Raw genomic sequence first — 21,481 nt, forward strand, 5'->3', positions numbered from 1 at the left:
AAGTAGCTTTTCTTCACACTACAGTAAAAAACGTAATGTCCTAAAGCTTAATTTTTACAGACAGACAGACAGACAGTAAGTATACATACATATTATAATCATACAATCTATTTGATTTTGGATAAAAATAGGACTGTGATATTCATCCATATAGCGTCACAGTGGGCACACAATGTCACTAGGGCGATTCTGTTAAGACTAGGGGACATTTGAATCAATATGAGGGAACACTCTTTCCATAGTCAAAATTAGCCAGAGGATGAGTTTTTACAGTAAAGACGGGACAATTTTTCAAGGACAAAACTAACAGATTTCCTCTTGGTTGATTGAGACAAACAAGGCCAAACCGAATCATTCACTATCAGCTGGAGCAACGCCAGACGTTTTCAGAGTGCCATTTGACTTCTTTTCATTCCTTTAAAGATGAAAACAAAAGACTTGGACAAAAATCAATAGAACGCACGTTGCCTTCGACAGTTGCGTTATCCATTGCCGTTTCGTGAACATACAGTAAATGCCCTCACCTGAATATCTTCACTGGCTTTTTTCCGTATTGGCCACGCTTAGTCTGCTATAATCATTAACTCTCAAACAGTCAAAGAGGTCAGAGGAACACATTCCCTGATGCGGGCCACCTCTACACGGCTAATGCTAATCTGTCCCAACCAGTGTCTTCCCCTTACACGCAATACAGGCAGATTTGATCCTTCGCAACCACCCATAAACGCGTTTATCCTGTCCAGTACAGTGACAAACGGTGGTGTGTTTCCGAGCGTGAACTGAAGTGCTGACCTCTGCAGTGTTGAGGGAGGAGCAGCCCTGTCGGAGGGCATTTATACCTCGGCTTCCAGTGACTGGCTCAGCCAGGGGGCCCATGTTTGAGGATAAGCCACAGTGGGAGGGCTTCAGCCGATCTCTGGGCACATGTTCTGGTGCACACGGACGATAACGGAAGTGTCATTTTCAGTGGCGATAAAAGTGCCAAAGATCATTTTGAAACACATAAATTAGCAACAGTGTGGCCGAGGACACAAGAAAAGCTCATGGGCAGCTGTTACACGCTGTTTGGTAAGATGGAAGCAACAGGGAAAGAAATTTAGACAAAAAGGAAAAAATATATATATATTTACACTACAGTTTTAAAAGTCTGGGAAAAGAGCATTTTTCAAAAAAGATTTTAATGCAGCAAGGATGCATAAATTGATCAGAAATGATGACGGTAAGACATTTATAATGTTACAAAATGCTGTTCTTTTGAACTTTCTATTCATCAAAATAACCTATTCATCAAAAAATAAATTGCAGTTTCCATAAAAATATATTTCAACATTGATAAGAAATTTTTCTTGAGCACCAAATCAGCATGACACTGAAGACTGGAGTAATACATAAAACATATATAATATATAAAAACAATAATATTGTTAATCGTAATAGTAATATAAATATTAACAGTAAAAATAATAATAATAATAATAATAATAATAATAATAATAATAATAATATACATATTAACAATAATAATTTCATAATATAATATTTCTGATTAAATAAACACACCCTTGTTGCGACTTCTTTTAAAAACATTAAAAAACCTCACTAACCTCAAACTTTTGAGCAGTAGTGCATACATTTATTGTATATTTTGGCTAATTTTACAATTCTTATAGCTGGAAATCAGAGTGCACTACAGCCCTATTTTATACAATGTTAAAAACATTCCACAGAATTCCGCCCAAAATAAGTGAAAAAAGAGAAAGATTTAATGCAGTTTCTGTTAGATCAGTAAGAAACTACAGACCGTATTGCAGAGGTCACAAGCTCTGGTCTGTTATGCGGTATAGTAATTATACCGAGGAGGGAGCGGAGAGCAGTTCACGACAAAAGAGAGGAATGAAAGCGAGAGGAGATGGGAGGGGGGGCTTGGATTTCCCGTCCTGACACTCCAGGACTCGCAAAGCTGAATCACAAGTTTCCCTAATGAGAGGGGAGCGGGACCAACATTGGAAGACAGAGCAAGACCAGCCTGCCAAATCACCATAACAACCAGAGTGACCCATAATGCACCTCACCACAGCTTCGAGCCCTGAGGCTGGAAATCCTGAGGTAACACACCAGCTACTCTTAATAACATTCGGCTGTCACCACAAACCGGGGCAGTCCTGTGACAACTGCCAAAATACTCCACTGGAAGGACAAAGCAAAACAAAGTTCACTGTGGTTATTGTAACTGTGGGGGAAAATGGACTCTTATTCTAACCCCCGGCCCTCGGTGTCCCACAAACTGCAGGATAAAAGAGCCAGGGGCACAGCAGGGGGGATTTACAGGGAGACCTGGCAGCCTCGGATGGTGTAAACTCATTCTCTATGTAAACACATTCTCTATGTAAACACGCGCTGTATACTGAAAACATTTCTAATGTGGAAATTCATAAGACCAAGGAGTAGAACACAAAGCATTGCTAAAATACTGAATTACTGCAGTTCCTTGAGTCTCACAGCTGTACAGGAACTTCAGGAAGTAGATGGCAATAATCTGACTTCCAAATTCCCCTGATCAGTTCAGGTTACACAAACTCCAGCATTTATTACATGATTTCCTCTCGAAAACCTCAAACAAAACAAAACAGCAGCAGCAACCTGAGGCTTTCCTGGATCTACACATATGGAGCATGTGTGTAACAACAGAAAAACAGCCTTACAGATTATAATCAATGCATCTGTGAGCAAATTTGTAATAGTTTCCTTGTAAAAGAAAAAAAATGATAAAATATAAAAGAAAAAAATAGTATTAAAAATGTCACCTCTCAATTCAGTTCAACATAACTGAGAGGTGACATGTCTGTTTGTTAATATTCAGCTGGATGATGACGGCGAGTCTGGATCACAGATTATCACTAATCTTCACAGATCTTTATCCTCTATGGGGGCTGGGCTCTGCACCGCATCCGAGCGGAAAATGTCAAACCTGCAGAGAGGTGAACAGCTAAACAGGAGGTCAGAGCAATGTGTCTCCAGATGTTCCTTCATTCGAAAGAGATTAAGTCTTCCCTATTCCACACAGAGTGGGGACCCTACAAAAAACTGCTTTTGCATCAAGTCAAGTCACATTTAGTTGTATAGTGCTTCATAAAATACAGATTGTCAAAGAAGCTTCACATAAATAAACAGGAAAATAAGTTTTGCAATATTCATCAATTTTGAAATGACGTCAATTTCAGCATTAAAGCAGCTCTACAGAAGACAATAGTGTGATTATTCAGCTCAATTTAGATCAAAGTTGATTCAATTCAGATCATTAAGAGTCAATGTTGCAAAGTTCATCAATTACGCAAAGATGCCAACACCATTGGACTTTAATTTATACAAGAGAACTGAACAACTACCATATACAAATACCATTGTGTTCACAAGGTGCATGTCCAAAAAAAAAATAATAATTTATACCATGCAAGTGCATTACAAGTGTGGCTTTGCCCATGTCCTATAGAATGCAGCATTAGCATATGAGCATCAAGTTTTATTTATCACTACTTTCTATGCAGGAAGTATGCTGATATGTTGAGTTTTGATACATAGTCATTGCTAAAACAGACTTTAGCTACTCCAAAGCCGTTTACTGGGCTTGGCTCACTCATACTGCTGCGCCTCAATCCTAATACTACATCATGACCCACTTTCATCACGCTGCTACAGCATCCAGCCAGCCGCCCCCACAGCCAGGCCTGGGAAGCGCACCACAAGCAGCCAGACAGCACCAGATGAGCCCAGAGCATCGGCAGCGCTCAGCGAGCGCATCATGACACCAGCAGGACACCCGCAGCCGGGAGCCCCAGACAGAAGCAGCGGAGCGCTGAGCGTTCACCTGCCTCCAGCACCACACGATGTTAGGCAATCTCAGCAGAGTCAGCACTCAGAGATGGCTCTGTTGGAGAACTGAGGCTGGAACAAATACACCGAATTGAATATGGGTATAACGGGGGCGAGACAAAGCAAGAATTGGGTCACTGCGGAGAATGGTACAAAACAAAATGAAGTGGTATGACTTGTAGGGCTGTAACCAGGGTCTCTCTTTGCTAAATTTGCCAAAAGATGCAGGGTTTCTAAGCTCTTGCAAAGTCTTCAGTATGAACACTGCCATTATAATCAATGCATCTACGAGCAATTTGTGGGACGAAAAAAAAAAAAATTCTCACAACTTATTGAAACTATTTGAAAACAAAATTTGTAGTACCCATCGATATGTTGGCAGATTTATGACCTGACACATAGAGCAAGTGGGCAAAGTAATCAGACAACTGCATCACTAATCATGACATTTATATTTGACAACAACACTGACGTCTCTCACCTAGTTTGTTTTGGTTAAATCTTGGTAAGAAGAACTCTACAGTTAAATGTTAAAAGCTCAAGGAGAATTAAACACTCCATTGATGTCCATTAAAGCCCGTCTAGCTGTGAGAGGGACCCTCTCTGACAGGGAGGAAAGTGCTACATCAGTACAGGGTCTGCTGTCTTTTGTCTATTGTTTTAAGGCCTGATCCCTCGACCCTGCCACTCTTTGTCAGCCCCTCCTTTGTGTCTCTCCACACCCACTCCAGTCCAGTGAGCCTGGGGTTAGCATGCGGTCTTTCAATAACTGTCCTGTCCCTTACAGCTGGATCCACTCAGTGGAATTGCAGGAGAGGGGGAGATGCTATAATCCCTGGAAATCAAGCATAAACAGGAGTCGCCCCTCCCCAGAAGCCCCTTCACCTCCAGAAAACATCCCCCAGTGCTGCAGTGAAACCATCCCCCTGTGTCCTGATCCAAGAAGGTGAATTGGTTGTGACTTTTGGCAGGCCAAATCAGCATTGATTTCCCATTGATCTGAACTGGTGGACTGTAATGAGTCACCCATGCTCAATAAATCACAGATGCATACGTCGTGTCTCAAAACCTACTGAGGTTCCTACCTAGAAAACATTTTTTGCCATCATAGGCAGCTCCTGATACAAAGCCTATCTTAGATTCTTAATATGGCCTTCTAAGGGGCTGTTTACACCTGGCCACTTCATGCGCTTTAGCAATCCGATCGTGAAGAGACCAGGTGTAAATGCCCTCCGAAACACATTTGAGACGGATTTGAATCCGATCGCTCAAACCACTTCAGGAGGAGGTCTGAGATGCATTCCAGACGAAACTGGACAAGTGTAAATGCATCTGGTTGTTGAAACCACATATGTAAATTTGACTTCCCCCAAAAATGCTCAAAAAATAAACATGTGAGAGCTTGTTATAGGCTATATGTAATGTTATAGCCAGATATGACAACGCTACTGCAACACGCATCGCCGCAGACGAGCAGCTGAGCATCTGATCATCAAGCCAAAGAGCAAACTATCACAAATCAAAGTGAAAGTAAGTCACAGACGCTTAACACACAATCATCATCATTAAAAGTAAAGAAACGAAATCCTAGCAGTTCCGTTGCCGCTCTCTCTTATTACGGTCTTTGATTTAGAAATTTTAGCTGATGATCAATAAAATGCAGCTCATATCTGTTGCTTTCAGTGACATGCCCTCCATTAAATCTGCATATAGCACGGGAATTGAAGATCGGATTTATATCCGTTTCGCAAAAACACATTTATGTGACCAGGTGTAAATGGAATCTAAGATTCTAGGATTACGCGCGAGGATGCAGTATGACACCATGGGTCATCAATTAAAATCATATTGAATTTGGTTCTCCAATTTCAGTACATTAAAGGTGACCTATTATGCAAAATTCACCTTTGCATGGTGTTTGAACAAATGTGTGTCGGCAGTGCATGTACACCACCAATCCACCCACTCCTCTTTTATTAATCCCCATAAATCATAAGCAGTGTCTCACAACAAGCCTTTTGCAGATTCTAGCATATGTGTGTCACATTGTACAGGCCCCGCCCACAACTGCTGACAGACTCCGCCCTATTAGTATAGACCCGCCCTGAGTGAGCTGTACACAGTCTGCCATGTTTATCTCCTCGCCAGAGCATTAAACAGCAGCATTCAAGAAAGAAATGTATTCTTATTAAAGCTACTAAAGTTATTCACTCAATATGTTTTTCCATATGAACAGCATATATAGCAGTAGGCACAGTATATAACGCTGCTTTCACTTTAATACACTGATCTAATACACACATGCGATTTCTAAATTTCTAATTACTAAATTACCTTACCAGTGCTAATGCCACTCTCTCACCTTTTGCGGTCTTTAATCTTGAAATTAGCAGATGATAAATGAAATGCAGCACATATATGTTGCTTTTGTTGACGTGAACTCTGTTAGATTTGTATATAGCGTGCAAATTGAAGATCAGATTTATATTAATTTTGCAGAGATACATTCATGTGGTTAAGTGTAAATGGAACAGTTTTAAAGTCCAACTGAAATCAAAATTTACCCTATTTACTTTGTTAGCGCATATTACTAGTCTTATGGTGAACAATTAATCCGTGCAAGTTAAAACACAGAAAAAAATAGTTGTAATCTTTAATCAAAGTCTGAAAAGTTACTTCCGGTCTGGAATGGCGTCCCTTCTCTGATGACGTAGGTTTGAAGAATTGGTTTGGGAAACGCTTAACCACTCCCCTCAAATCGTTAGTCTGTTATGAGCGAGAGATGGAGAGGAGGAGCGCTAGAGTAAAACCCTGCCCTCTGTTCAATATTCCTTTTCACTGGGAAATACGTCACAGCACTGGAGAAAAGACGTTTGCAACTTCCGGTTCACGCGGACTTTAACAAATCTGATAGCTATCCGATCAGGAAAAAAACATGCAGTGACCAGGTTGTATAGGCCCTTAAATAAATAGTTAAAATCCATTTCATTCAATACATAAGTGCACTATGAATAGTGTTTAGAGCATCAGGATTTAAAAGAAAATGAATATTTAGTAATATTATTGATTTAACTGCGTGTCCGGACACGATCGGAAGAGAACAAAAATTGGAATTAAATCGAGCTGGATAAGGACACTAACTTTGCAACATCAACACTGTTATTGAACTGAATCAACATTAAACCAATAAATGATATTTTCACCTTATGGCTGAACTGAACTCATTTCATAATTGATGCAACTTTGCAACACTGACAGTTATTGAACTGAACTGAATCAACATTGAACTAAATTGAGCTGAATAATGACACTTACCTTCTGTTCAGCTGCTGCTTTTTGATGAATTTGATAACATTAACACTGTTATTTTCCTGTTAATTAATGTGAAGCTGCTTTGAAATAATCTGTATTGTATAAAACACTGCATAAATGTGACTGGCCTATCAACTCTTAACCTTAGCTACCATCAGAATCAATCGTGATTGATAGTTCAGTCTCCCAGGCGGTTCATAAGCGGAAGGATATTAATGTGGTGCACATGAGAGCACTTGAGGCTGAAATTCGATTCGACAGCAGACAGCAAGTCAGATCTGGGTTTTGAGATACAAAAGCTACAGTATCAACTCCACATTTCTGTTTAATGAAACTCAGCTCTGCACATAATTCAGACAGGAATGTGCTGACTCCGCTCATACGTCTTACCATTTTGATGGGCTTCTGTTGGAGCTCGGCCTCCGTCACAGGGGCATTCTGGTCTTTGGGTGCCAAGCCCTTCCTGCCCAGGACCTGTAGGAGCGCTGGAATGTCTTTGGGGGGCCCCTCGGCCCCAGGGCTTCCCCCCAGCAGTAGGCCGTAAGCGCGACAGTACAGTTCAGGGGACAGCAGCAGGCGCGTGACGGGAGGCTTCAGGTGTTCCTGCTCATACTGATCACAGTAGAACGGCTCTCGCAGCTCCACTGGAACATTCTCTGCACGCAAGAGAGAGAAATAGGACGTGTTCAGAGTGCATACTACATAGTATATACTGTATACAATTTATTAAAACAGTAGCCTATGTGGTACAATATGCAACAAACCATGTTAAACTCTATCATAGAAGTGCTGATTGGTCATGTTATTTCACAAAGGAGCGTTTGCCGAGCTACTTGTTTCCATCACTGTGCAGCACCTCAAGTTTACATGTCAAAGACCATCTTAAAGTGGAAGAATGACATTTAAATTTGCTTAATAAAATAACAAAACAATAAATTTTTATAATTAGCCAATAATAAAGCGATAAAGCACTTGAGTTTGTACTTGTAAGTGTTCTACATCTGCAAAAGGCATCTAGTTTTCACTATGGAATCAAATGTAACTTTTCTAGGGACTTTAACAAAAAAAATGATTATCAAAACATGATTATTGTTGATAATTGTTTTGCTTCAAGTTAATTTGCAATTATCTGTCATTTATTGTATCAGCTTCACAGACTATTTCACGGCAGATTCCACATTAAAAATGACAAACAATATAATAAAATGTAACTATACAATACACAAAAATATGCAAAAAAAATATTTTATAAAAAAAAAGTATGATAAAAAAAAAAAAAAAGTATGATAAAAGTTGTACTGGTTTTTATCTTTAAAAAAAACAAACAAGTCCTTCAAATTTTGTCCTGATCCCATTTATTGAGAATGAAAATGTAAAATTGTGGGATAGAGTATACAGGACGGTGTGCCCTTGTCACATGCTGCACACTTTGGCAAATAAAGTAGGTCAACTGGGAGTGTATGTAGCAATCAGCCCTATTAATGTGATTAGATACAGTGGATCTGAGTGTCATGAAAAAATAAAACAACAGAACAGAGAATTTACATGTGCAAACTTTATGCTTAATAATAAGCCCAAAAAATAGATTGTGTCATGATGGCAAGCCTCATCAACAGATGTAAATTTTCAGCTGCTATCAAGATATACCTTTGCATGCAACTTTAGCAGTGTTTAAGGCATTTACATGACCTGGGGGCTTTTAAATAGTATAATCAGTCTAAACGTGACTTTTGTGTTTTTATAATGAAGTGATTTTATGATGAACTGAATAGCTGTCAGCATTTTATTGTATGTATAAGGTCAGCAAGATATAAGTGAGATCTTATGCACATCAAGGCTACATTTATCTGATCAAAAATAAAGTAAAATCAGTAATATTGATCAGTAATATTATTGTTTTCCATTTAAATATATTTAAAATGTAACTTATTCCTGTGATCAAAGCTGAATTTTCAGCATCATTACTCCAGTCTTCAGTGTCACATGATCCTTCAGAAATCATATTCATATGCTGATTTGATACTCAGGAATCATCAATGTTGGAAACAGCAACGCGTGTTTGTAATGGATTCTTTGAAGAAATAGAAAGTTCAAAGAATAGCATTCAAATCTTACTGACCCCAAACGTTTGAATGGCAGTATACTGTACATAAACACTCATTAACAACATTAGAACAACCTGGGAAAACATCTAACAGAAGAAAACACGTTAAGTCTAGTGATGAAGAAATGCCCTACAGCCCAAATCATCTGATCGAGTGAGCAGAGCGAGAGTTCAACAAACCACACACACACGCGAACACGCATGTCGCCAGAAACCTACAGACACTCAGGAGTTGAAGCAGTAGATGTGATGGTGAAGACACTCCTGGTCCCAATTCTGCTAATTGGTCGTTTGCTTCCACTCGTTGCCTCTCCAATAATCGGCTCTATGGGCAACAGTGATATCACTTTCCCCAGGGTGCACCACAGCTGAGTGCACACACACACACACACGCAGAGCCCAGTTTTAGAAAGCCACACACACCGGGATGGCTTCAAAAGCTCAGCAGTTCAGGGCTGAGGTCTGTGGAGCCAATAAGATGCAGGTGTGTATCGTCTGCAGAGCGTTTGATGTGCCGTACAATAGGAGAGATCCAACCAGTCTGGCTCTCTTTTCTTCACACAAACACGATGATTTCAGTGATGTGGCACAAATATATTACTATTGTAATAATAATAATAATGATCATAAACTATTTATTTTTTTAAAGATCACAACATTTTTTCATTTTAACAGTAAACCAGCACTTTGTTGGCAAACAAATTAAAGGAATTGTAATTAAATTTTCAATTGATTAAATTTTTAAAAGATTAATTAGATTAGTGCCCCATGCCTGATTTGATTACCAACGTTTTTGATAAACTCGTATTACAATAATTACATCATAAACCCATAAAAAGTATTAAAAAAAAGACAGCACAAAACATTTCATAGGGCCCTATTATTGTAAAAATTTATAAAATGACTGAATTGTTAAAGTCTAATGAATTCAACTGATAAAAACTGCTTTTGATTATTAATGTTATTAAACCATTAAAACGGAATTCAGAAAAATGTAAACAGAAAACACAGAATTTGATTAAAAAATAAAACAAACAAAGATAGATTTTTTTACTCTTTTACTAAAATTGTTGTAAATTGTATTTTTCGTGATTTTTTTTTATGTTTGATGTTTTTGATCAATAAAATTTAATTAAACAATTAAAATGGAAAACGCAACATTTCTTATAAAAAAAAGGAAATTAAAAATGGATTATGAAGGGCTCTAAATGTCATTTTTTTATTATACTGTCAATAAAGTGTTGTACATTAGGTTTCATGATTTCAAATCATTAGACATGCTTTTTTTTTTTTTTTACTAAAATTTAATTTAACCATACAACCAAATACAGAAGTTTATGGAAAAAATTAAAATGGAATTTGGGGAAAAAAATATTTCATAGGGCCCTACAGACAGACCAAGTGAGGTGTGTAATCTGAAGCACGTCGACTGAAGAACAACGATCCACATACGTGCCACACACAATAAATGATTCTTTTACACACTCATGCTTTGTCAAGCAGAGAGTTTGAATTTAAATGTCAACACCCGTGAAAGGACAGAAAAGGGAGACAGCTCCTGGGCTGGTGTGAGACAAAACACACACAAAACCTTGAGAAACGCAAACTTGAAATGTACACCTCACACGCCCACTGTGAACCGGTTCTGCCGCATTCAGGGCCAATTATGAATCCACAATAAGAATGGCACCTCTCCACCACAGCCATGTTTAACCAGCAGCCAGAAGTCGTGGGACCAGTTCTAGGACACATTAGAGGACAAAAACCCTATGATAGGAGCAGCTAAAATACCAGTGTACATAAACAATGTAGTTTGTATTTGACCTTATATTGCAATCAATGCGTACGATCAGTAAATCCCACCCATCCTGAAGATGCCGATCACTCCGTAACACAGTTACACTATGAATCATGTAATTGTACACCTGTACACAGAGCTTCATGCCAGCAGGAACACCAATTCATCGTCAACAAGTCATCCAAGTCAACATGAAACATTTTACTTCTATTATGGGAGTACACTACTATTCAAAACTGTGTGGTCAGTATTTTTATTTGTTTTCTTCTTTCTATTCATCAAAGAATTCTGAAAAAAATGTTGTACAACTGTTTTCATTAACAAAAACAGAAATGTTTCTTGAGCATCAAATCAGTAATGATAGTAATGTAACTGAAGTACATGAGTACTTGTAATGATGTAATGAAAATGATGTAATGAGTAATGATGTTGAAAATTCAGCTTTGCCATCACAGGAATGAATTAAATGTAAAATATATTAGATATAATAGATATTTAATAGAATAATAGAATTTATATATAATAGAAAGTAGTTAATTTAAATTGTGATAATATTTAGTTTTTACTGTATTTTTGATTAAATAAATGTAGAATTTGGTGAGTAGTGTTTCCCAATAACTATAATCTGTCTCGCCACAGTTTCATAATGAACCGAAAATATATTTACACCTCTCTTGATACAGTTGTTGTGTTTTGTACCATTGCTTTGGTAAAGCGTCGATCAAACTTAAATCCAAATTGCGATATGGCTTTGTGCACTTAAGAGGCTAAAATTTGACGATTGTCGAGTTCACGCACGTGATCATAGGTACTAAACCTATGCTCGTGAACTCGACAATTGATTACTGTGGACTTCGACCCGAAAACAGGAAGTAAATACAGGTATGTGCGCTGGCTGAAATAACATCATTTTTATTCATATCTTTCACATCTACTGCAGTCAGATTCACCCGCGTTCACTCTGAAGGAATCACTCACATTGGCTGTGCACTTGTAATGACACATCAAGGATGTTAAGAGGCTAAAAGCAGGTTTAAAACTTGCCCCATTGAAGTCAACAGGGTGCACATTTTAAAAAGAGGATAACATGGTGTAGGCAACACCGATTTTTGTCGTTGTTCTCTGTATTGACAGCACTCCAAATTTACAAAAAAAATGAGCTCAATGTTAAAATTGACCGGAGTTCTCCTTTAAATTAGAGTAATAAGACACAATAGGGCTGTTACCATTACCAATCAAATTAAATCAGTATCGACAAAATTCATCTTTTCAATGCAGAAGCTGCATCTAAAGTGGCATTTAGACGCATTTACACAGTTATTTAATGCAGTCATCAACAGATTCATTCAAACAGCTGATTCATTCAAGAACAAAGCATTTGTCTTAATGTGTGAGTCATTGAATCATTCACTCAAACGATTTGTTCATTCAGTAAGAAAACACTGCCGTGTGTTGCTCAGAGACACAGAAGAGTCAATATACTGTGGGCAATACTGTGTCTAAATAGAAGTCACTTAATTTCTTGTTTATTGAACTGTTGTATAAAATCAATCTCACATTTGTAATCATGCTGATATTTGGAGAGAAAAAAAACCCCGGCACTCTTCGTGTGATATTGACTAATTATATTAAATGATATAAATATAAAAGACATATGGAGGTATTTTGCCCCCTTATCTTTAATATTTGGGCCTTCTAAATGCATTCTAAATGGACTAAATCATGCAGTGAAAGCATGCACTGTAACTGTGCAAGCTCACTAGTCTAATAACCTACTAGACTACATCACGTAGTGCATGCGTGCACTCTAGATGTGTTTTTGTGAAGTGAGACATACTCAATGTCAGATTGCACATCGTTAAAACAATAATCATGATATTATCATAGACAATATAATCGCACACCCCTACTGTACAATATTTATTAATATACTTATAAAATATTCATGGGGAATGCCCCGGACCTTTGAGGTCTGCCATAAACATAACAAAAAAAAATGTTTTAACCATACCAAGCTCAAACCTATGCTCGGTAGTGTATTTTTGAGTGAAACTGGATTCAATGGGGATGAGAAAAAAATAAAGCAGCACTTAATTTTATCCAATATGAATTGATTTGATCATAAAAAGTGGGTGTCTAAAATAACTAACAGATAACATTATGCACATGCAATGTGACATCGGCAACCAACTAAGCCAAAAATAATTAAATAAATAAATGATAATGAGAATTCTTAAAATAAAGGGGGCAGCAATACATTGCCCACCGACTGGGTGACACATAAAGCTCAAACCCAGAATGCAAAGCAGGATGCAAAGGCCGCAGCGATGCGAGATGAGGGTGGCTGATAGAGGCTTCATTTCCCTGTAGGACTGGCAGTCAATGAATGACTGGTCTGTACTGCATCTTCAGAGAAAAGATGGGAGAGTAATACCTGAAAACAGAGAGGGCGACGCTAAACTAGGGCAGAATTTAATGGGACAAGCGCTGGATACACACACACAGAGAGAGAGAGAGAGAGAGAGAGAGAGAGAGAGAGAGAGAGAGAGAGAGAGAGAGAGAGAGAGAGAGAGAGAGAGAGAGAGAGAGAGAGAGAGAGAGAGAGAGAGAGAGAGAGAGAGAGAGAGAGAGAGAGAGAGAGAGAGAGAGAGAGAGAGAGAGAGAGAGAGAGAGAGAGAGAGAGAGAGAGAGAGAGAGAGAGAGAGAGAGAGAGAGAGAGAGAGCTGGCTGGTGAAGCTAGTTTGGAACTGTAGCTCATCAAATTACAAGCTACTCACAATTTAAAGTAGTCCTAAAAAGCAGTTAGATGAATAGTATTTTTCTGAACTGGTTAAATCAAAACCATCCCAAATGAACTTAAATATGATGTAAATTACCGTTCAAAAGTTAGGGGTCGGTAAGATTTTTGAATGTTTTTAAAAGTCATCTACTATGCTCACCAAGGCTGCATTTATTTAAAATATGTATTTCTAGATTTATCTATATTTAATTATTTAAAATCTATATTATTAAGATGTAAATTATCCCTGTGATGGTAAAGCAGAATTTTCACATTTTCAGCATCATTACTCTAGTCTTTAGTGTCACATGATCCTTCAGTGTCACATGATCCTTTAGAAATAATTCTAATATGGTAAATGGTAAATGGACTGCATTTATATAGCGCTTTCAACAGACCCATGGCCACCAAAGCGCTTTACATATTGCCTCACATTCACCCACTAATTCATACACCGACGGCGGCGTCAGCCATGCAAGGCGCCAGCCAGCTCGTCGGGAGCAACTGGGGTTAGGTGTCTTGCTCATGGACACCTCGACACTTGGTCAGGTGGAACCGGGGATTGAACCACCTTCCGGTTTGTATGAACCACTGAGCCACTGCCACGAATATGCTGATTTGCTGCTCAAGAAACATTCGATGAAAAATCTTAACTGTCACCAAAGGGTAAAAATGTGTTTTGTTTCAACCACACCATTCCTCTGTGTCAAAACAAGGCACGACCTGTGACACGGGCTGTGACTCATGTTCAGTGTCAAGATGTTTTGGTTATGGTTTCATTTTTGCTGCATCATGCAAGCTAGCTCCGCGCAGTGAGATCTCATTGGTCAAAAAATACCAGACAAACTTATTTTAAACATCAAGAATGTTCTGTCTGGCTGTAATGGTGTTCTGTCATGCAGCATTTTCACATTCAATGTGGACAAACTTGGTCAGTAAAAAATTCTAACATGTAAAAGCTTCTAACTGGAAAAGCGACACTATTTTGAATGAATGGCCAAGCAAAACTTAGTTCAGTTCAGTTAGTAAAGCATACTAGCTGCATTTACATGGGCCCTTTTGCAATAGGACTAGTAGGACAGTCGGAACATCAATCGGAATGAATTGACCAAAGCCAATTTAAATTTCATTCAGATTGTATAAACCTCTTCTAATCTGTTCGTTAGGATCTGTAAACTCTTGATGGGATTGAAGCTTGAAGCTTTATTTAGCGTTCATGTCTACACTGTTTGGATGCAAAAGGTGTCCATGTAAATGTGGCTATGGTTTAGATAAGGAACATCACAAGTGGAAGAAAGGGAATCAGCAAGGAAAGAGAGGTCAGATGACAACCACCACCAATGTCCTAGAAACTATTATGACAGCAAACATCAGCTCTAAATGTGTAAACATTACCCATATCACCCTGTTCTTCCTCGACACACACTCTATCTGATGTGCTTTTGCGCTCTCTCTCTCTCTCTCTCTCTCTAAATTTAGTCAATGAAGAGGTGAAAGGTCAAGAGATTCAGGAGGTCTGGCTCAATGGTGGCAGTGGACAGAAGCGTGGAATCAATAAACGAAAGGAGACGATCGCTCATTAAAATGGTCAGAAGAAAATGGTTAAAAAGTCAGCTGAGCAGGACTCCAAAAGCAAACAGACATTTTACATAGAAGTCTGCAGAGAGAGACATCAGCAAATAGGATGTAGCGTCTCCACACCCACAGTTCATGCGGTGACGCGACTGACGGGTCAGCTGAGCTTTACACAACTGTCACGTCTCAGTACGTCTCCAAACACGGACAGCTAAAGCCAACAAAAGAGCATTACACCTTTATGATCTCTATCATAAGACCACTGTTTCAAGTTTCCAATATAAGCTTCTTTACACTACAGAGAAGGGTCAACCTCAGATTTGAAGAGGGTTGTCATGGGAACATTGAGCATTAAAGTCCTTTTTTGTTTTAATTAAAGGCCAGCGGGCACAATCAGAGGACCACACAGACCTTTTATGACCACCATGCTCTGGTCTACTGACCTCTCGGGTTAGGAATAATCCATTTAATGTGACGAGACCACCTCATCAACAAAATGTAAGTATGTGCTTGATAAAAACAATTCAGATACACTGATATTAAGCAATAACCTAGTCGGTTGTCATAATATTTCATTATTTAAGTGAGGACATTTGGCCCTCAACAGCCAAACCTGTACATACACACACACACACACACAAACAATACTTACCCTAAAATACACAGAAGTCTTTTTAGATTAACATATTACTGTGGAATCTACATTCTTTACATTTCGCAACAGGATAAGCTGGACTGAAATGTGTACTTGTATGTATGTATGTGCACTACATTACTGTTAACAAGTCTGGAGTTAGAAAGGTTTTTTTAAAGAAAAGAAAATTAATACTTCTCAGCAAGAACACATTAAGCCATTTTCTGTATAATGATGCAAAATATTTCTATTTTTTTATATTATTCATCAAAGAATCCTGATTTTTTTTTTAATCAGTTTCCACTAAAGTCATCATATTAAACTGATTTCTGAAGGATCATGTGACACTGAAGACTGGAGCAATGATGCTGAAAATACAGCTTTGACCACAGGAATAAATTAACTAAATTTAAAAATATATTCAAATAGAAAACAGCTATTTTAAATTGTAAAAATGTTACACAATTTGACTGTTTTTTACTGTGTTCATCATCAAATAAATGCATTTATTTTTAGTAATGTAAAAAGTAAAAAATTTCTTATAAACATTTAGAAATGCCTTTGGTCTCACAAACATGAATGATGTTAAAGGGTGAATTTTTCTGTGGATAATCTTTTACCAGACAAGCTCTATTTTAAGTTAATGTTTCTGGACAAAAGGCTTTCTTTTCCAAATCTACCCTAATTAACTTCTTACTTTGAAGGCTGTGGTAGTGTTTGACCAGCATATGTACATACATAGGTATGCCCACAAACAAAGCGTTCTTCATATCTCTAACAAATACCAACACAGCAAGGCTGAGTCAGGAAACCAAAAAGAAAATGCAAGTGGCCACTGTGTGTCCAACCTTCACTGGGAAAACGACAAGACGCCGACACTGGAGTCTCATTATAATCTTAGCTTTCATGACTTCAGATTTTAAGGGCGTGTTCATCGAGTGATTACCTAAACAACATGATAAAAAGGCCACAGTCGTTCTGCGCCACATCACCTGTTGAGTCACCGCAGTGACACACTAATGATTCCAGCATGACTAATACAGGCAAAACACTCACAAGACCATTAGAGAGGAACAAGCCTACTGGGTCATAACAACACTGGCCATCCTTAAACATTGGTGGATGAAGAACACGTTATCAGTGAAACTGTATCATTCTTCCTTGCTGATGTGCGTAAAACCTTTTTAAGGGGCTAGATGTACCAGTATCAATGTACGCTTCGCTTACCCTACTAACAGCCTTGCTTGAAACCAGATTATTTTATCATTTGTGTTCAAGCTATACTTGAACTGAAATCTCTTACAACTAGGACAGAGCTCCAAGGACTGCCGCCGAATTCATCCAGGCTCACAGAATGAAAGTCAAAGTCGATTTTTTACATTGTCTGTAGACAATATGAGTAGCCATGTAAAACTGGGCTATATATGGATATGGGCACTGATATATGGTTGCTAAAGTGTTCTGAAAAGTTTACATAAGTAGATGTTAGCAGCTGATACCAATAGCAGGAAAATTCATTTGTACCATCAGTTCACACAGTAATCATTAAAAAAAAAAAATCTATCTACACTACACACTAGGTAAGTTTACATGCAATAAATTTCATAAAACAAAAAATTAAATGCACTGAAAATATTTGAAATACTGAAATATTTTTGCACATGAAATATTAAAAGAATTTCTCTGCATGTAATCTTTTTATGGATACGCAGCAAATACATTTCAAGTATTGAGTTCTTTACTCTTTTTAGAGGGATTTAAATATCTTGGAATCATGTTATATGTGGATTAAAAAATGCGCAAGATCCTCTTCATTTTGACAGTATGGCCAATGTTTTACCTCCAATATCATGCTTGATGCTTATAGCAGAAATTGTATAAATACTAAAGGCTGGAATACAATACACGACTTTTGTACAGTTTTTTCCCCCCGATTTACAGTCTGGATGAGTAAAAGTCCAATGGAAAAACTGGTAATGTGAAAGCTGTCATGCGGACTCAGGCTCGCACCGGGGTAACATACCTGAGACTACCTGTAGGAGGTTGCCTGAGTTTGGTTGCACTCGAACTGTGGCTCGATTCGCATCAATGTGAAAGCAACTCGGGTGCACATTTGTTCAGGTAAAGTAACCTGTTCAGAAGTAAAGTAACCTGTGCATGCATTTGAGCAGATGACGATGTCATTAGTTAAATAAATCACATACAGGGGATGAAAGTTTGATAATCATTTATTATTATAGTCATTGTGCAGAGTGAGTGCGATCAGATGGCAAATGAACGGCTCGCAATCAGCTTTCACCTCAAAGCCCTGTGACTAACAGTAAATGCAAGTGTCGTTCACTTTGCTGCACATTATAATGCCAAGTTAATTTTAAAAACACAGTATATTCACCTGCGTTCTGTTTCCTATCATGCACCGTGCATTTTTATGATGCACCAGTGTGAAACGAGACCAGCGCTGTGGGGAGACCGCAGCAAACAAGCCGATGTGAAAGCCACCTTAAATCTGTTCAGATTTGAAAAGTTGTGTAGTGATTCCAGCCTTTAGAAAAGCAACGCACTCTCCCTTTAACAAGCTGCGTGATTTGAGGGATCATTTACGTCCTCAGCACAAACACATGCAACAAAACAATAGCAGTCATGCTTGCCTTGGCTCAATCATCTGCATTCAGGCTGTACTTGAACTCAAAGCTCTTGCATCTAGGACAGCACTCCAAGGATAGATCTTTATTGAGCCGAGTTCATCCAGAGTGAAGCTTTGGCCAAAAAACACATTAAAAAAACAAACCAAAAAAAAAAAACCTTGCTGATAACACAGGTAGCAATTAGCAGCACCGCATGGGTTCACTGCAGAGATACAGCTCAGCGCGGGACCAGGGCTCTGGTATGAATACGAGGGCTACATCACAGACTCGCAGTGAGAGTGATGATGTCATCGGGTTCAAGCAGGAAAACGAGTGCAGCGCTGGATCAGAGGTCTGAGGTCGCACACACACACACACACAGAGTCTTGTCTCAACGCTGAAATCCAGCCATCGCTGCTCTGCTGCAGCCAAGCCTCTTTAATCTGGTCTGATTTCTCTCTGGCTCGGCTGTGTGTGACTTTGACCAGCGGGTGTGGTCGTGCAGGTCTGCTATTGATGCAGGGAGTGAAGACAAACACTGGAGCCACACACTAGAGCTCACAACCTAGTAATTATACATCAGGTGAATTAGGGAGATTTCAGTTTCTCACACTCAGGGAAGATCCTAACTATGTGTGGCGGTTAATCATTTTGGAACATTTTGTGAGAAAACCTGGAGGTTTTAAAGAGGACCTATTATGCAAAATTCATCTGTGTTTGAACACAGATGTGTGTCCACAGTGTATGTAAACAACCAGCCTATATTGGTAAAAGATACAGCCACTCCTTTTTTTATAATCTCTATAACTCATAAACAGTCTCTCCAAACGAGCGGTTACGATTTGCCCTCTTAGCAGCGTAGATCCCGCCCTGAGTGAGCCGCAGTAGTCCGCCATTTCTGTTTCCTCGCTGTAGCGGCTGGAGATATACAACGTCTACACCATAAACATTACAAATGTTCTGTTATTGGATGTACCAACAAACATAAGAGTCTCCACTGACTCCCGGCATCTTTAATTTATGAAGGAAATGAGCCGAAGAAAGTCGTTGAAGAGTTATACATTTGCGCAAATCATTTTATGCCAGGCTGCTTCACAAACGAGGGTCAGTTCAACGCTGGATTTGTACAAAGTTGTTTCTGAAAGCCTTTTTGATTAACATGACGGTACATGCTAGTCAATGAGTTGAATCAACTTAAATGTATCGACTAACCAATCAGAAACATCCAGTTGCATTCTAAAAGTTGTAACTTCTTCCTGAGTCTCTCAATCAGTGTCCGACTCCAGTTCGAACGCGTAAGGCTGAACCCCGCTACTGACAATTTCAGACATTTTGGCTGCGTGACATTCTCCAGTTTTGTTGTTGCCAGTATCCAAAGCATGAGCTGTAAAGGCTCCGCCCTCTTCTGGAAAGGGGGCAGAGAGCAGCAGCTCATTTGCATTTAAAGGGGCACACACAAAATGTTTTTGCTCACACCCAAATAGGGGCAAACTTGACAAGCTATAATAAAATGATCTGTGGGGCATTTTGATCTGAAACTTCAGACACATTCTGGGGACACCAGAGACTTGTATTACAACTTGTAAAAAGGGGCATAATAGGTCCCCTTTAATGTATGCAGAGTTTAAGACATTTCTATATTGCATTTAAATAATTGTGATCATATTGTGACTGATTGAGCCATGCTCAAAAACTAGAGAGCTGCCTCACTGCTTACTTCTTTCCTAAACAATCAGTATCCTGACCATCATGGAGTCTCATGAGCGACAGTCCTGAAACGCTCTACATAGGCTGCAACTCCACGCACCATTCAAATAGCCCTCGGCACAGGAGCCATGACTTACAGTTGATTCCAAGAGAACAACATTGCCACAACATTGTTTCCGGAAGTATTTTTCCCATTCGTGTTTCCTATAAGGATTTGAAAAAAGTCTTTGCTAAAGCGTTATAAAGAACCAGCTATGAGGTGAATCACAACAATACAAACTTTGATTTGAAGCAAGAAAGTATTTGAAAATTGTACAAAAAGACAAATGAACACGACTGGAGTTTGGAGATTAATATTTTGAAAATACAGTGGTAAATTTTGTAAACAAAGCACTCAAGTTGCTTCATAAAATTCAGGTTAAACCACTGGAGTCTCTTTTATGATGTCTTTACTACCTTTCTGGGGCTTGAAAGTGGTAGTTGTGTAGACTGTCAATGGAGGGACAGAAAGCTTTCAGATTTCATAAAAAAGATCTTTCTCTGTGTTCTGAAGATGAACGAAGGTCTTACGGGTTTGGAACGACTTGAGGGTGAGTAATTAATGACTGAATTTTCATTTTTGGGTGAACTATCCCTTTAACAGCTTTAATGAGGCAAAGAACTACAATCCCATTAAGCACTGCGAATGACAATGAAACCAAAATCAATGGAGAAATACAATACTATTGATTTAAAGTAGGGCTGAATGATTAATCACAATAAAACTGCACGCGATTGGGCAAAGGCTGCGATTGAGTGCGGCCGATTGGTAGTAACGCCAGAGGGCGCTCTCACGCAGACACGCTAAATATGCCCCGCCGCAGAAGTACAATAATGCGCATCATTCCAGGAAATCCCTATCGTTGTAGCTGAAAAAACAGAAGACTGAAACGCTTTGATTAAACATGACTTATAAATACACGACTGCCTTATTCTGTGTAAGAATCTCTCACATCATCTCACAGAAGGATGAGCTCAACTGTTGTTATGAAGTGAGTTTGGAGTAAATGCATGTTATTAAATGTTGTCTGTTGTTGGA

At 38.7% G+C, this 21,481-nt stretch overlaps 1 protein-coding gene across 1 annotated transcript in view; it reads right to left on the reverse strand.

Moving 5' to 3' along the window:
• The window catches only part of camsap3 (calmodulin regulated spectrin-associated protein family, member 3), a 38,597-nt gene that overhangs the window by 11,114 nt on the left and 6,002 nt on the right, over positions 1 to 21,481 (reverse strand). Inside the window, 1 exon segment of the mRNA XM_084113548.1 lies at positions 7,573 to 7,838. Within this exon segment, the coding sequence (XP_083969674.1) occupies positions 7,573 to 7,838 (266 nt within the window).

The sequence above is a fragment of the Abramis brama genome, assembly GCF_963993115.1.
Source record: "Abramis brama genome assembly, chromosome: 1".
Lineage (NCBI taxonomy): Eukaryota > Metazoa > Chordata > Actinopteri > Cypriniformes > Leuciscidae > Abramis > Abramis brama.